The sequence below is a fragment of the Stegodyphus dumicola genome, chromosome 3 (assembly GCF_044657685.1).
Source record: "Stegodyphus dumicola isolate Sdum_Otavi_A_Nest chromosome 3, ASM4465768v1".
Lineage (NCBI taxonomy): Eukaryota > Metazoa > Arthropoda > Arachnida > Araneae > Eresidae > Stegodyphus > Stegodyphus dumicola.
Genome location: NC_140770.1, coordinates 257026397 through 257044949, shown reverse-complemented (window position 1 = coordinate 257044949; position 18553 = coordinate 257026397). Strand labels below are relative to the sequence as shown.

Here is an 18553-nt window from a genome sequence, read left to right as displayed (position 1 = left end):
TTGCTGTCATATAGCTTAGTTAGTTGTTAAATCACAACGGACAGATTCAGTTTGAAACAATATCTTACATTTTGCTGAATGGCAACAGACTCGAATGAAAAGGGAAACGACGCATTTATAGTGATTCGACGCAAAATCCCATTGCCAGAATAATAGCCACTTTTGGACTAGTAAAATGAAACAATTGGTATTCGATTCAATTGATATACAGTGCTATTAATATATACTACACCACACCAAAATTAATGTAAGATCTGATCCGCATTTCGTACTCTGTATTTAACTCTTAAATAATAAGATGCGTTTGTACACTGAAAAAATAAAATCTTTTGAAACATTTTACGCATTCCACATCTTATCGGAGGGCAATGAAAAATAGTTGTCGTATGAAACAAAATGTACAGTGAGCTGCAGTTCACTACAACTCTATAATTTCTGTTACACATTGTGTCTAAAATCGTAAGACTGCAGTGGGGGGGTTAAATTAGTGTAATAAAAAAACAATACTTTGGGCAAATTATTAAAATCATTAAATTTTTTTATGAAATTATAGTAGTCTGATCAAATGAAATTACATTAACTTATTCTAAATATATATATCTTCTTTTTATAATAACTAATAACTGCTTGTACGGATAGCCGCCTTAAATAGTTATTACTAAAATGTATATATGTATGTGATGATTTGGAAAATGTTTGGATTTGTTGCAGGCATGAAAAATTGAAGCACGAAGCAGTAATTGCAATCAACAGATTTCAAAATAACGTTATGTGAGGTTTATGTATTTATTTTTAACTAATAGTTCATTTTAAGTTTGATTACTTTTCTACTACTCTCTTTTTCCCACGCTTTTCATGCCAGATTGTAAATGAGATAGTAAACGTTTATTCAGATTAAGGTAGAAAGAAGTGCTTTAATAAAGAATTTCGGAAGTTTGTTTTAGAGCGTGTCTGCCTATTCCAGGCCACGTTTGTGCTGTGATTACTAACGACTTGAGTTAGCGACGTTGAATGTTTCTAGCCATTCAGCTTTGTCTCGCCGGTTTACTACAAACCAGAGCGCTAATCTACCACGCCTTGAAAATTGTTATTCGTTACGTATTCTATTAAGACAGAAGTGCTTGCGTTATGAAAACCCAAATTGGGTCCTTTGTTGTGTTCAAATAAAAAGGTTTTATACACCTTTCCTTTGATTACAGTTTTGTTTCACAAGGCTAGAAGATAATTCTTCGATAGTCCGTAAACGTTTATAGTTTATGTTTCCAAAGAGACATAGACTTTACAAGGTCGTGGCAAATTTTAAGTATCTTTTTTTAATTGCGGCCACTTGTCTGTTCAGCATTGGCCGCTCGTAATGCCAGAGGTGGTGGCCATTTTGTCGTGAAGACATGTCATAGGCGGTCACCGTGGCCTCCTATGAAATGGCAGACTATTACAACCATGATTTCTCCAGGATTCGTACATGGGACCTTCGGTACCGTAGTAGGCTTCCTTAACCACTATACCGTCTGGCTGGTAATTTAATTAATATTCCTTTCAGTTTAGTTAAACAATTTGCAACCACAAATAACTTGGCACATAATCACTGTTCCAGAGTATTTACATTTTTGATATAGTTGCGGTAAGAACAGAGCAGCGCAGCAGCAGTCAGGACGAAATCTTAACCCAGAGCGGATTAGTTTCAGCTGCGATGCATCTTGATTGGATAATTAAAGCTTTAAAGTGATCATTGGCTATTTCAGTTTTAGTTTGCTAAACCGTTTGCGTCACCAAGCGTTATGTAAGTCATTTAATATGGATTAATCGAGAAAAAGTTCTTAGTATAAGCACTTACTATTTTTAGAATGGAAAGGGGTAATGCCTAAATTAAAATGAAGAATAAAAGGGACTTTTGCCAATTAAAATTAGAAGTTTGCTTTTATAATTTTCATCTTACGCATATATAATTTTAATGAGTCCAGCTAGTTTAAATTCACGATCTAATAATTACTAATACTGGAGACGAAATGTATTTGCTGCTTTTAAAGCTTATAATTTGTTAAGCAATACTAGATAGATTAAATCTTAATAAATAAATAAATATCTTACGCTTTGCCAAAAGGCAACACACTGGCGCGTGGAAGATAAAAATATTTAATTTTGGGCAGGGTTAATACGTTTCTTTAAATCGCTGAGTTTGTGATTAAATTTAAAGCATAAATTTCTCAGTCATGGCGAGTGGCAATACATGGCTGAAATTCCTATATCCAATTCCTAATTCTTTATATTCTAATTCTTTATAGTCCTTTCTAGCCTTTTGGGCTAAAAATAACGCTAATTTTCTGTTTTCAAAAATCTGCTGTTGCTTATTTATCACTCGTGCTTGAGTATTTTGGAGTTAATTTACGTTCTCATCTTACCGCTGCAGCGAAAATACAGTAAATAAATATAAACACAACTTTTCCTCCCTTCTTTTGCCATCTGTGGCAATAATTCTACAACCGCTGCCAACGCGAACGCGGAAAAAAAATTATAGCAGTCGGCATCAAAGTAGATTACGTAATTGAATGAAGTTAACAAATTCGCTCATCTCCCACGTTTAATCCGAAACCAAAAGAAATGCTTGCGGCTCTTGACTGGGTTACCCAATAGGTTATTTAGAAAATTTGTGTCACTTACACCTACTCCGAACATAAAGTAAAGGTTGGAACGAAGCCAGCGGAAATTCGCTTCCCTTTTTTCCCGAACTGTATCAATGTTACCGAAGACGAATGAAGGGTATTTGGTTTCTGCGTTTCCATCTTTACTTGCGATTTTATCCGTGGTTGCATTTGTCATAAATATTAAACATGTAGTGTATAAATATGATTCCTCTAGATTTATTGTATCCCGTGAATCATATCACCTTCAAATCGTGATTTTTTTATTTACGCGATTCGCTGCCAGCCTTCGTCTGGCTTTTAAATGTACCGGAAAAATGACTGAAGGGAACACCAAACGTTAAATTTAAAAACTGCGTAGAATTTTACTCTGAAGAACAACTTCATAAAAAAAGTTATTACGTATAACAAAATGACAATGAAATAAGCAATATCCCTTAATACAAATATTAATTATCCTAATGAACCAACTTAATGAAATAAATGAACCAACTTCCCTTTGCAAAATCTTAAGAACTCGAATGGTATAAAGGAGAAAAAGAACTTTGTTTCCTAAAAAAAATCACTCAAAACTTTTCAATATCTTAAAGACAGTGAAATGAGCAATAAATAACATAAAAGAATACAAAAACAAAAAATTCTGAAAAGCAAAGTATAATTAATGATATTTTATCTTATATTTTCAAGAGAAAAAATTACGGTGAAATAAGCTATACTATATCCCTTAATACAAATATTAATTATCCGAATAAAAAAAATTAACCAACTTTCCGTTGAAGAAAAATAAATCCTGCAAGACTTTTCAATATCTTACAAATAGTAAAATAAGCAAAAAATGACATAAAAGAAACTCAGAACACAAAAAATTCCGCGCAAAATTTTACTCTGCAGAACAACTTTATCAATAAAAAAATTAATAAAAATGTATTATATATATAAAAATCTGATGTGTACACCACATGACTTCCTTGTACGGAATATTAAATTATACGCATTATTTCTTGCATTTCATTTAAACTTATTGGATTGAATTAAATCTACTTCGCCGACAGCGCATAAACCACAATAGAATAATGCATTCTTTAAAATTCACTCTATTTGTTTACCGTAGCGACGATCTGGCGCTAGGTTCACTTAACAGTATTATTTTTTGTTCATATTATAACTCAGAATGCAGAAAATTGATATAATTTAAAGAATTATCTAATCGTTGCCACATGTTCTGTTCAAATATTATAATAAAGCTAGAACGATATATAAAAGAAATTAAGCAAACAAAACAAAAAAGAAAATTTTTTCACAGACGATTGAGCATTTCTCATTCAATTAATTCAGTTCTCACTTCGCGAGAAAAATACATAAAAACTCGAAAAAATTCCAGAAAGAATTAAGCATGATTTAAATAATAAATGAAGGCGTTATCTTTCTTTTTGAGAATCTAAGTTTCTCTAGATTGGCAACAAATCCGCTATTCAGCTGTTTCAAATGTAAGCAAGTGCAATGGCCGCCATCAAATTAGGCTTAGCGACACTTAAACAATTTTAAAATTGTTGATAATTTTAAAAATATTGCCAACAGATTTACCAAAGGCATAAAAACCTTATCCGGAAGATAAGAACAACATATTTCAATCATTTTTAAAGCAAAAAATGTACAATTTACAAACATATAGGAGTAAAGAAACTGAGATCACTGAGCCAGGTAACAGAGTGGATATATATATAAATATATTTATATACGTTTGGTGCGGCCGATTGCAACCAAAATACGAGGTGCACATCTACATGTTATAGCAGTCCTATATACAAAATTTCAACATTCTGAGGCTACTCGTTTTTGAGTTATGCGAGATACGTACGTACAGACGCCACGAAAAATTCTCTTCAAAATTCATTTTAAAGCAGTTTTATAAATTTTTTGGAGAAAAAGCGTGTTTTATTCTGTCCTTACATACAGATATCACGGAAATACATCGTTAAATTGCATTTGAAAGAGGTCAAAATGGGATATTTTCGTTGAAATATGCTACCTGAAACTTTTCGCGATTACAATACTTCCATTTTACTTCGTACAAAGAAGTAAAAAATGACAATGAAATATGCCAATCTCTTAAAAACATTGACATAAGAAATACGATGAAAAATTGTTGCCAAACCCATATTTCTAAAAGAATGAAACTATTCAAAAGGATGCGATTTCATCAAAAATCTATCAACAACAATAAGACAGAAAAATTGTTGCCAAAATCACATTTTTAAAGATGTGAGATGTGAGAAGGGTACTCGGAAGCTTCATTTAAAAAGTTCTTTAAAAATACAAGATATTATCATTTTTCCAAAATTCTGTTTCTAAAAGCAGTCGCAAGGATAAAAGCTTAACGTGTCCAAAATTTAAAAAAAGAAAACACTGTACATTTTTTTAAAAATAAACTATTTTAGAAAAAATCCCGTTGCAAAGTAAGCTCCCTTTGTTAAATAAATTCGTATTTAATCGATTTATTGAAACACGATATTTATTTTAAGTTCGTAAAATAGCTAAGTACCTATGTTTCATGACGATGTGAAAATGGAGTATGTGGAATAAAATCTCGCTTTTCGATAGCCCATTATGGCTCAAAATGACGCGATTACGTCACAAAACATAAAATAAAAAAAATTCGAATTTCGAAAAAAATCGCTTCGAGGTGCACTGGCCCTTGTCTATACGCACCTATGTACCAAATTTCGTAGTCGTGGGTCTATTAGCTTACGCGCAGCGCGAACGAAAGACACACACACACACACACACACACAGACAGACTCCTTCTTTTATTATATGTAGAGATACTTCTCAGTGATGTAATTTTGGTTCAAAAACTAAACTGAAATTGAATGCAAAAATACCTTGTGCATCCATTTTTCAAGTGATTCTGTGAGAATATTCTTCTTTATACGTAGCAAAAAAAAAAAAAAAAAAAAAAAGATAATGGAATGTGTCATGTAACCCAGAAGCTCGTATTTTTTTTAATCATTAATCAAAATCTTCAATTTTCAATTTTAAACTGAGTCAGTCCTAATTTATATTGCTTTTTTTTTTCGTTTCCCATTCTACTTGATTCAGTTTTAAGACTATTACATAAGAATTACGATGTTTTATTTCTTCGTGTTGAAAATCCAGTGATATGTGCGATTATTAGAATTTACTTTCCCATCCATCATCCATCAGATCATTTTTTGTATTTTTTCAGTCGTCTGCCATTAGTAGAAGAAATATTTTCGTCGGCATAAAGATTCCTGATAGCTGCAAAGCGATAAAATTGGAGACGAGAGAAAAAAGAACAGCATTGATTAAATGATAAGACAGAATGATTTTGTGTCGAAAAACTTGAAAAGAAAAAAAAAAAAAAAAAAAAAAACTATCATTCACTCGTAAAAATTTTTACCTTTTATTCATTCAACAAATTTTCTAACGTTTATTTTCCTCTTTATTTTCAAAAATGGATCATTGAACTGCATTTACGGTATAAATGTCGAAAACGGTAATGTTCAAGGTAACAAATAGGAAGTTCGGGAATATTCTTTATCCGCATTTAAGATCATTTTCAGACGTTTCTCTTTCACTTAACATGCAGGGTTAATGACATTGAATTATTATCTCTACTGCCAATAGATGGCGCTGCTCCACTATTATGCAACGTATTTTTACCGGAGAACTTGGAGACTGATTTCTACCGTTCCAGATGTAAGCAAGCATTGTAGTCGGACGGTTGTGAGAAAGGGAAATGCTATGCACGGCAAGCCGCGGAACTAGATAGGATTCAATTAATTCTGCTGGGATTTAATATTTAAGCTTTATTTAGCAGCAAATCTAAACGCATTTATTTTATCGCAATGTAATGAACATCGTATGCATTTGTGTGCTAAAATATGTGAGGCACATTGTGTAAGGATTAAAAGTGTAGTGTTGGATATATGCATATTTTGTGTTCTAATTTTGTTCGTTTCACTTCGAATTAAAATATAGAACAATGAAGTCTGCATTGAATAAAGCTGGTCCTCAGACGATACCTGTTACAGGACCAGCGCAACTGTCACACATACCTTTGCCACGCAGGTAAGATTCTTTATAGTTTGTAAATATTCTATTTTTACTATGCCTTCTCATTTGAAATGGATCCTTCTTACAAGTGCTTTGTAAATAAATCTTTTTTATTTATAAAACAGATTTCCTAATTTTAAAATAAAAAATTATGCTTGTTAGCTGAAATACAATTCGATTTACTCGTATTTTGTTTACAAATTTCAGCTTTTAAGAATTGGCAACAGCTTGTTATATTTGTTCTTTTTTCTACGGATAATGTTATGAGTTTATGGATCCGTAATGTTATGAATTTATGTTCTTGGCATAATAAATGTCTTGATTGTACCAAGAGTTCTTATTTATCATAAGAAATTACATTGTTTTAAACGTTTAACACGGACATTTTGTTATAGTTGTTAAATCTGAGGTACGAAGAATTGTACTATAATTTATTTATATATGATTATTATAAACATAATTTTATTTTGTATGCAGCATTAAGCTAATTAATGTAATATAATTGTGAGTATTTATCACATATGTTATACCTCCCTCTTTTTAATAAACTTGCTTTAAATTGGGGAAAAATTTAATAGGAAAAATCGAATTTTATATTTCATAATTTATGTTTAAATCAGTATTGGATAAATTACTATAAGCATATGGTAATGGGGAAAATAATTAGTAGTCATTTGAAATTAATATCATAAACTAAATTTTCATTTCATATTTTGGTGTTTATTCTTATAAAAATGCTTTAAAATACATTTTAGATTTGTTCTTTGATAGGAACTCTACCCGATGTGATATATGATACCTAATAGTTATATTATTTTTTAAATATGTCATGAATTTTTTTTCAATTATCGTTAGATTAATTTGATATATTTTATTGTAGTAATAGAATACTTATACGTAAAAATAATTATTTTGTGTTAATTACATTAATTAAAAATCATTTTATAAAAATTATTATTATGACTATTAAAATTAATGTTACTCGTAAGCAAGTAATAGAAATTTATTGCTTTTGTAATTTTTATAATAAATTCAGTAAATTGCACGTTTCTCTGTAAAAAATATCAGTTCTTAGATATAAAACCTCGTTATTATTAGCTGTGATAAGTAAAATTTAATAAAAAAAGATAGAGATGATTTTATAAAAATTCATTAATAGTTTTACTTTTGGATAGCGTTTTACTTCTGGCACATATTTTATAAACTGAACGTCTGCATGAAATTTTATATGAAAAATATCATTACTTTACTAGAGGATTTAATTCTTGACCAGACGCCTACTATGAATTTATGTTCTATGTGTTTGCTTTCGACATTAGATTTACTTTCGCGGGGCTGAATGAGAAGGCTGCATCGGATTTTCGATGTCTCCCTAAAAGATAAGGCAGATACAACTCAGTTTCCATAAGATTTCACCCACGAAAGCATACTCCAGCAGATAACTGTAAATAAAAATAGAGTGTAGCCTAACCTATCATTTAGATAAATAAAAGTTGGTTTCCTTTGTCTTAAGATAACCTGTGACTTAAGATTCGTATTTCTTCCTAAGAGTACATATTGGGGACTGAACCAACTAACTACATGAGATTTTATGTTTTCTATACGTATGACGTGAATATGAGCAAAGATGTTTTTACCAACTTACTTATTCCTACTAAAGCATATTTGCTTGCAGTTTATTGCAATAACTTAGTTTTTGTTTCGTTTTGCATTACTGATTTTTTTTTTTTTTTTTTTTTACATAGCACTTTAAAATAGCTCTTAATGATGTAACTTGAGAACTACCACTTTTAGTTTGTTACTTATTTTTTAGATGGCGGAACTAAAATTGATTATTAGTCTCGAAACGACATTTTACTTCGAATCGCTGTAAACGGCTGTATCACTTTTCAATTTCTCGCCACCAAATATTATCGCCCTGTATTATATTTAAAGAAATTAAATAATGAAGAATCTGCATGAATGTATGTATATTTCTCGCATTGCGAAAAAACAACGATACCGAGAGCCATCGAATTTTGATTAACGTAGTCCTCCACCCAAATATGGAAGCCCGAATTTGGAATTTGTTTTATTATCTATTTAATATTTTTTTAACTTTAACAAACTTTCGATTAAGAAACTCAACGATTTCAAAGCTAGCAGTGGCAAGATACTGTATGGAATAAAATATTTTTATCTCCAGCGCGCGAGACAGTCTATCGAAAATTCTAAAGACATGCTGTTTTTAAATATTTTTAGCTTAACCCAAATAAATGCTCTCGAAACTTGTATGTATGTGTAACTTAAAACAACGCCCCTTTGGGAGTAATATAAAATGTGAAAGCTTTCAGATTTTTTTTTAACCATTTTTTCCCTTCGTTTTATCACATGTCATTCAGAAAAATCATTTTAGTGATGCAATGCAGAAAATAAATAATTAACTTAAGTGGTAGATCGCATATTGCATCACCATCAAATTTCTTTTAGCGTTTCCGCTTCCGCTTCAAAAATTAAAGTTAATCTTAAGTGTTTTATTATCATTTATTATTTTATTCTTACATTGTTCATGTTTTCAAAATACTATTGTCTAATTAATACTGAAATCAGTCATTTTACCGGTGATTGCTAAATTGGATGTCTGCTTTTAAAAACATTTTTATAAATAATATATATTCGTAAATGCTAACAAACTGTAGGTTAAATGACTTTTTTAAAAATTTAAATTCAAAATTTATAGTTCTTATATCTGTTATCATTATTCCGTGAATATTTCTCTATCACGTTAAAATTCTTAAAATACCGTTTAAAAATTAATAATTTTTTACCTTATTTATCCCTTCAAGTATCGTTATGTAGTTGTGTTCATAAAATTAGAATATTGTTGATAAATTATAAACATTTTTTTCTGTCATCCGCATTATGCAGCTTTGATTTATAGCTTGGTTGGTTTGCTTGCGTAACGACTGGGATAAGTTAAGCGGAAGTGCTATGAGATGCAGATTCAGGAGAAACCCTTTAATCGGAATCGGATACTCCGGTAAAAAATTCCACATCTTCTTCCTCCGCTTAGGATGGCATATCTCTCGCCTGGTTCAAGGCTATCCATCATGGAGCTAAAGATCGAAATAATATCTAGCGTATCCATCACTTATGGAGATGGATAAAGTTCCCTAATTCTTTTTCTCACTTCTATCCCGATGAGATTTATTCGATGGGTTGGGATTGTATTTCTCTGGAGATAGTTGGAGGTCTTCCCCGTTCTTGGAGAATGTTTACGATGGGGCGGTTTATGGATAAGGCAAGGGGAGGAGGTCGAGGTTTATGTGAGCGATATGCCGAATTCGGGTTGGGTTTTGTGGAATATTACATAAGAAAGATTGGAACGTGATTGTCTTGTCGAACAGCTGCTAGATATTGAGATAATACGGTTTTGTTGGTTGGGAGACTGGTAGTTAGAATTTCTTAGGTTTCTCTGTTGGGGTTGTTTATGGTGAAACGCAGCAGAGAGCTGTGGGAGAACAGAGAAGAATAAGTATGGAATCAGTTAGAAATCAGTGCAACCTGAAGTAGATTTATAGAGTATTTGTCATAGAAGAATATTAAATATCTTTGGTTTTGTTCCCTAGAAAGATATCTGTTTTAAGTTGGTAGCTAACATCTGGAAGGAAGATATAACAATCTTTTTATGAACAATGCACAAAATATGACATTGTGCCGAGATGCATTATATGTAGCTTTCGAAAACTATTTTATTCATTGCATTAATAATACAATTATTAATGAAAAATTACAGATTAGATCTGCAAATATAGTTTAGATTTTTTACGGATTATATCGATTAGTTTATAAAATATACCATATTGCTCTATATGAATTATATAAAATATTATAGAGTGTATCTTTTTTCTGAAATTAAGTTACCTAAAAATATTTTTAGAAAACAAAATAAGGCCTTAAATTATTAAGTAGACATATTGTCTTTGAATCGCTCAATTTGTTAAACGAGTTATTGTTTCAGTGTGCAAAATAAGTTTTAGAAATTTAAATTTATGACTCTGCATGGATGATTACTGCTTTGCTAACGTAACGTAACATAAGATGAAAAATAAGGAAACTAAGCTGTATAATTTTAGGACATTTAAACTCAGTTTATTAAGTATTTCTCCCGCCTTCTTAGCATGCCTTCATAGTGTAGTGGTCAGCACGCTCGGCGCGTATTCGAGTGTACCGTGGTTCGAATCCTGGCGAAGGCGTTGCTCATTTTTTATCTCTCCTGCTTCCAAAATATAACTTATGTCTCTACAAGCTTTATTAAAAATAAGTTTAATTCCTGTGTTAGGAATATTATTTTTCCTTATTTAATTTCTAAATAAATTTGCCAACACCTAAATGTTTCTGATATCTAAATATTCTCTGGAAATTAAATATTACCTGAAAGGTTTTATTGGAATGTAAACAGAATCTGAACAGAACTTGGCGTTAGAAATTTTGAAAAAGAACCTGGTAAAAGCATATCAGTACTAAAAGAACTGTTGAACATATGTAAATGATTCAAATGTTCAAATGCCGAGAAATGTCCAATACCCTGTAAGCGGATCTTGATTTTAATTATACTTTCTGCTTGGAGGACCGCGAAAGTTAACTCTTGTTCAAATTTTGTTGATTCTGTTACAGTAACGACGTGGTGCTGGCAATCACGAATATTTATATTATACGTAATGTTCTTGGCGTACATGCAAAACAATCTCCATTGGGATAGATAAAACCGCCTAAAATTTTCACATTAAATACTAGGCGAAATCAGGTCTTCACAAACAACGCAATACTACGAAAAATTATCATTATTTAAATCTACCATAACTTATGTTCCTTCGCGACATTTCAACTCTTGAATTATTACGATGCGTTAAATATTTTTTTGAATAATACGTTTTCATCATATGAGCATTCTTTTCCGATGGCCATGTAGATCCAAGCCATGGCCTTGTATTTAACGAATACTGGAAAATGGACATAGTCTGTCTTTGCTGCATGGAATTTGGTTTTGAAATGACGATTTTTTGAATTATATGAATATCTGTTTACGTTTTTTTAACATTTATGAAACATCATCTGAGGAATCTACCATAGAACAGTGATTGGTATCTCCTTTTAACTTATTTGTTCTGAATCTCTTGTACGATTTGCAAAGAAAATGGCTAGCACATTCTGTTATAAAATCCATCTATCCATCTAAAATTGGTATTAAAATATAAATTCACTTCATTTCACAGAAGCTAATTTGCGCTTTTACCTTCAACTCAATAGGTGGCCGCGGAAAATACTTGTAAGGCTTAGGTGTGTTTGGAGTTTATGATGTTATTAATCTAGTATAAGAAGCAGCAGCTTCTTATACTAGATTTTGGAGTAGAACAGAAAACCAAATAAAAATTTACTCTTGCAGTCGGTGAACGCGATATTTAGCTAATATAATAGCTCTATCTGATATTTAAGGTAAATTCTTTCATGCGTACTTTTACTTTAATCGCTATAATTCCATGGAATGTATGAAAGTAGTATAAATTTCAGTTAACTAGTATGTTGATCTGCTGTGATGGTAAGCCACCACACTGGTGTAATATTAATACCAAATGTTGTACCACCAGCATAAAGCCGTCTTTTCGGATTAATGTTTAGCGGAAGCTAGTCATCATTTTGATAGGTTCAAGTTTAAACTCCGGATAAGACATATATTTGACACCACAGCCTCACTCTGCAATGAGGCATTTAAAAATGTCTCGCCTTGTAGGGGACAAATGATTTTATTTACCCTACTGAACACATATTTTAAGGTGCTCCCAGTTTAAATGTCGAAATAAGTTATCTTATCTACTTCCATCCTTAATAGCCCACTCTACAGGATGGTAGTAGGAAAAGAAGAATACCGGATTTCTTCTACCAGGATGTTCTATATCAAGAGACTTACCTATGTCTATCCATGATATATAGGTGGGTCTAGAGTATGGTCGTGACACTGGTCATAACCTGGATGTGCAGTTATAAGCAACAACAGCAATAGTTCCATCAATGGGATGGAAAGAACCAGGCATTTTATCCGAGTGAACAGCCCCCAGAGTCCTTTGCGAATCCTAATAAGAAGTACACCAAAAGGATTAGCTTGCTTTCATATAGTGGCTGAATATGGGAAATGGTATAAATTGCAAGAAAACTTTACATTGTGGTAAAGATAGTACTCAGTGGAAGGGGATACATTAATGCCTTAGTGGTCATGGGAGTATGTTGTACGTGGTCCTCAAATGTGTTAAACTGAAAAGTAAGTAGCACCGCCTTTGTAAATGAAAGAAGTAGTCAGAGATTGGCTCTCAGCGAGATAGAGACCAATGGTTATGGTGTGCTTAAAATCAGCAGTTTTGTTCAAATTATTGTAGTATTTGTATGTAGCCATTCTACAAGTTTCGTGAATAAATCAAATAACTTCCATCATGGTGTGGTGACTTCGCAAGACGCCAAAGGGCTATAGGCAGTACACCGTAATACGTCTTGTAAATAGTACTTACGCAGTTGTACGTCTTATACCTCAAGGTCACATATGGGAAGCTGAAATTCCTAAAACCTCGTGAAGTTCTACTGACAATTTAAATATTTTTTATAGGAACAGGAATATTTCCTAGCGCTAGTTTTATTACTATAATGTATGAGTTCGGTCCTCTTCTGGTATAAACGCTGTGATGTTTATGATAATCATAGATAAATATTACCTTAGACAGGACCGCGCAAGAAGCAGACTCATCTTCCAGAACCATCAATGAAATTCTTATCTTTGGACTCATAACGTTATATGTGAATATGTGATAAAATTAATTTGTAAATATACTTTGGGTAGAGAATAAGAGGGGAAAAAAGGTGGAAAGGGTATCATTTGAACGGAAATAAAAGAGATAAAAAAATAAAGAATGGTACATCGCGTAGGTCGTCAATGAGCACGTGGGCTGGTCACTTAGATGGGATGCATCAGTATTTGAAGTGCCGCTCCTGCCAATGAAGTTGCCCAACGTAATCATTAAGACGACCGTTAAGAACTATCATCCTTCGCAAAGCAATTAAAGTAGCCTGACCCGCTTCATTCCATTCACGCTTTCTTTTCGCGCATTATCTTGTCAATTAGGAGCAGCACAGTTTAGTTGTAACGGCAGAGTTCAGTTGTTTAGTTAGAAGATTGTTCTTTCCGCTTGTTAAGTAGGGTACGTTAAAAAGCGAAAGGGTTTGCTGCTGCGCCCCGGGCATTCGTTGTAGACGGAGTTTTTCTTTTCCTTCGCTGAAGGTCATGGAAAATGTCCGTTCTCAGGGACTGGTAATATTTCCCAAGTCTTCCACAAGATCGATTAGAAATATTTCAGACAATTTTGCTGTCTGTATCAAAAAAGTGATATACACTGCGGGGAAAAAAAAGGACAGTTCTATATCTGTCGTTCTACTGGGCTGATTGACGAAATTCAAATTGCGTTTTACATGTCTCCAATGCGTGACTTAGGATATATATTAGATTTATATATAGCGTTGTTCTAATATAAGTATTTTGACACAAAATCGGACTTTTTCTAAGATGACATACCGAGTTTTTTCAATATTTCTATTCTATAGCTCAAATTATGCCAAAGTACAAAGTTTTCCAAAAATAGCACGAGTAGTTTTTAAAAAATTAGCTCTCAAAATTTAAGCTTCTCATTGTTTATTGTATTTGGTATATGTTTACTAATATCTCTCTCTTTTTTTAAATTAAAATTAGTTGATTCCTTATTTCACAGTTCGAAATTTAGGTTCAATCCAAATAAATTCGCAGATATTTGCTGATTGTTTTCAAAATTTGTATTTTTTCAAAATGTTTGTACATTTTTTAAAACAAATTTTGGATTATAACCTATAAACTTTTACCATCACCTTAAGGTAGATGTATTTCTAGACACACATGCAAAGAATTAAGTGTTTTGTATTCAAAATTTCCCAAGATATACATCACTTTATATAATGGAGCGTTTTGAAATTTGTCATATTACTGTTATAAGCGATATTAATGCCAAGTGTGGTTTACGCAATTTGATAAAATTATTTGAAACAATGAACGATGCAATTTTTTTTCCGTTCGTGCACAGTGAAAGGGAAAGAGATATAGGTTACCATATATTAAGAATTTCGCCAAGTGAATTAATTATTCTTGACGAAAACTGAAAAAAGTGCGTCAAGATAATTCTTTTAATTTCTCGGTACCTTTCTCACCAAATTTCACGAAATTTAATACTTAGGCATATTTTAGTCCTAGATTCGAAATATTGAAAAACATTGATATGTTATTTCAGAAAAAGTTCGATTTTGTGTCAGAATACCTATGTTAGAACAATACTACGTATATAAAAATCTAATAAATATTTCAAGTCTTGCTTTCGAGATATGAAAAGCGTAAATTAAATTTCGTCAATCGGCTCAATAGAACGGGAGATATATAACTGTAACATTTTGTGTATGTGTGTGTGCAGAGTTAATTGATAATTTTATAAACATTTACACCGCAAGTGTAATTAATAACAGCAGTTTTTGACTCCTTATGTACGGGGTTGGAAATTGACAGCCTGCTTTCCTGTCAACAGCTATTTCGGACATTTTGAATTCTTTATGAATTTGTCTTAGCGTGGGATGAAATTACTATGGTGTTAATGGTATTAGTATTTCTGACTTTATAAGGTATTTCTCCCGCCTTCTTAGCATGCCTTTGTGGTGTAGTGGTCAGGACGCTCGACGTGTATTCGAGAGGTTCGTGGTTCGAGTCCCGGCGAGGACATTGCTCATATTTTTCATCTCTCCTCCTTCGAAATAATGAAATGACTATACAGTGGCGTTCGAACTAAAAGGTGGTGGATGATGATTCTCCAGGATTTGGCAGTTGGGTCCCGCAACCCCCTAGTCGCTCTTTAAAAGAGGAAGTACATAATGTCTCCCGCCTTCTCAGCATGCCTTCGTGGTGTAGTGGTCAGCACGCTGAACGCGTATTCGAGAGGCCCGTGGTTCGAGTCCCGGCTAGGGCACTGCTCATTTTTCATCTCTCCTATTTCGAAATAACCTAATGTCTGTACAACGTTACGAAATAAATTCGTATTTTGGTACTCTACAAGCAAAAATTTTATAAATGATAATTGCATCCAAATTCTGTGGAGTTAAATTCTGTACATCCACCTTGAATGTCGAGATGTGTAATAATGGCAGGAGGAAAGTATATAAAGTTATATGCAACAAAGCAAAGCTCACCTGTGAAAAAAGAAAAATCTTCCTTACTTAATGTTTCGTTTGGCTTATGTAATTACGGCAAAGCCTCGAGAGCTATCTGCCAAAGGGAAGAAATGCCTTCATGGAGGAGGTCTTTAGGGAAATTGACTCCTATAAACGTTACACATGGGGAAAGCTACGAAGGCGCCCCTACAGACAGCCCATTCGCGGGATTCGAACCTCGGACCGAGCTACCAGTGTTCAGCGACTTTACCTCTGGGCCGCTGGAGGAGGGGGTATTACTTAATGTATGAAAGGGCCTAATGGTGGTCGAACTTTGCACAATTGCTGAGTATTAGTTGTACAGTTTAGTGCAACCGAATGGCTGTAAAATGTTTTTGAAGTTTTCTGCATGTGTAACATGAATACAGAACTTTCTGGTAGAAGTGTCCACGAAGGCATATATCTTAAGGTGGAAAGCCCTGGTATGCTTTACAATAATTCAGTACAAATGTGTACATGAGTCACTAACCAACCACATACGAAGCTGTATCGAAAATTATACAAAAGTCAGCTTAATGATTTATTAACTGAGGTAGGTCGTTAAACTTTGCACATTGTTAGGTATTTTTAGGAAGCATCTTTATAATGATTATGTATCGTTTATACTACGAAGATGGATCTGTATTTTGTGCGAAATAACAATCTGTTTTATTTGATGTTTAATTTATTAAAAATGGAAGTGTAAATAAGGAAGTACCTGAAAAATTTATAAAGTCTCTTGAGCAAGAAGTTACAGTAGCTAGCAGATTTCCTGTAAAGGAGACCTCCTGTCAAGAAAATTACCAGAAATAATTCGAAGGAAAAAATTCTACCGGTTTCGCATTTGCTTCAGCATATAATTCCAGTGAGTTTTTCCGCTTATACGCTCACTGTGAACCTTAACCTAATATAGGAAGTTCACCTCTCGAGAAGAAATGACCTTGAGTAATTTCTCTTTTTCTTTCTTTTTTTTTTTTTTTTTTCTCTCTAAATTTCAGCAACTAGATATCCGAAAAATTCATTTGCCGAAAAACGAAGGAGAATTGAAATTGGAAACTTAAAAGTAGTAATTTGATTCTCGGGAATTTTCCCTCTTCGACGCTTAAAAATGGCTCCCCGTTAAATAAAAAAAGTATTTTCACTTCTTTGTGCATGAATGCGTCTCATGATTGTCTTAATCAAAGAAATAATTCAGGTAGGTTCAAAGACTTGTGCACCTGATTTTATACGAGTGGACATAATTGTAATCATATTAAAAAAATGTTTAAATTTATTTGAAAACTGCTAAATGTGTACAATTTTAAATCGAACATAGAACATCTTAAACAGATCTTCTTTAGTGCACAAATGCAAATTAATCCGGGATAACAGGTCGACTGCGTGGGCGTTTTCGTGTTTTCCCCCATATGTAACGTGTATACGAACCGGTTGTTTCACTTAGAAAGACCTCCACGAAGGCATCCCTTCCCTTAGGCAGATAGCCCTAATGTGCTTTGCTATAATAAACTAAACGAAACCAATTTATTTTTAATCTAATAACTGCACTTCAAGCTAAAGAAAAAGAAGACAATATTTTAGATTCAAGTCCAATAAATCAAAGAAGAATTTTCCATTAAAATAAAAAATCTGAAAGCTTTCAGATTTTATATTATACGCAAACTAGCTTTCTTTTTTCCGTTTACACACACACATACACGTTTCCAGAGCATTTGGACTAAAAATATTTAAAAATAGCATATCTTCTGAATTTCCGATAGACAGTCTCCGCTACAGATAAAGATGTTTTTTTCTACCACCGTACAGTGTTGCTTGCTTTCAAACTGTTGAGTTTGTTAATAAAAAAACTCGTCAAAGTTTTACAAATTATGAAATAGACAATAAAACAAATTCTGAATTCGTTCTTCCAGGTGTTCATATTCGGGTGGAAGACTACATTATTCAAAATTTGACGGCTATGAGTACCGTTGTTTTTTCACAATGCGAGAAACATACGTACATTCACGCAGATTCTTTATTATTTAATTTCATTAAATATAATACAGGGCGATAATATTTGGTGGCAATAATTTGAAAAGTGACGCAACGTTGTAGTGATTCAACACAAAATGCCGTTTCGAGACGAATAGTCCTCTTAGGCTAACGCCCCTTTGGGCTGAAAACCCTAAAATTGCAAATGTTGCAAAAATTGTTAAAACAATTATTTTCTGCTAATTAAGTAACATATGATAGTGTAGAGACATTAAGCTATTTTTGCAAGCAGGGGATGTGAAAAATGAGCAGTACCTTCGCCGAGACTGGAACCTCGGACCTTTTGAATACGCGCCGGGTGTGCTGACCATTACACCACGAGGACGTGCTAAGTAGGTGGGAGAAATATCTTATATACTCACCCTTTTAAATTCGACTGGGAATTAGGGGAACCAGTCGCCAAATCCTGGTTTTGGAGAATCACCTCCCGCCACCGTTTTTAGTTCGGGCGCCACTGTAGAGACATTAGGTGGTCTTTGAATGCAGGAGACAGGAAAAATGACCAGTGCCCTCACCTGACATCGAACCTC

General features: G+C 33.0%; 1 protein-coding gene across 2 annotated transcripts in view; it reads left to right on the top strand.

Moving 5' to 3' along the window:
- LOC118191550 (uncharacterized) overlaps positions 1–18553 on the top strand; it is a 731912-nt gene that overhangs the window by 272799 nt on the left and 440560 nt on the right. The window contains exon 1 of one of the 2 annotated variants that reach the window (XM_085814068.1): positions 5153–6731. The exons of the other annotated variant lie outside the window; for it this stretch is intronic. Coding sequence (XP_085670194.1) covers positions 6646–6731 — 86 coding nt within the window. The 5' untranslated portion in view covers positions 5153–6645. Of the gene's footprint in view, positions 1–5152; positions 6732–18553 lie in introns of those variants that run through there. 2 annotated transcript variants of the gene reach the window in all.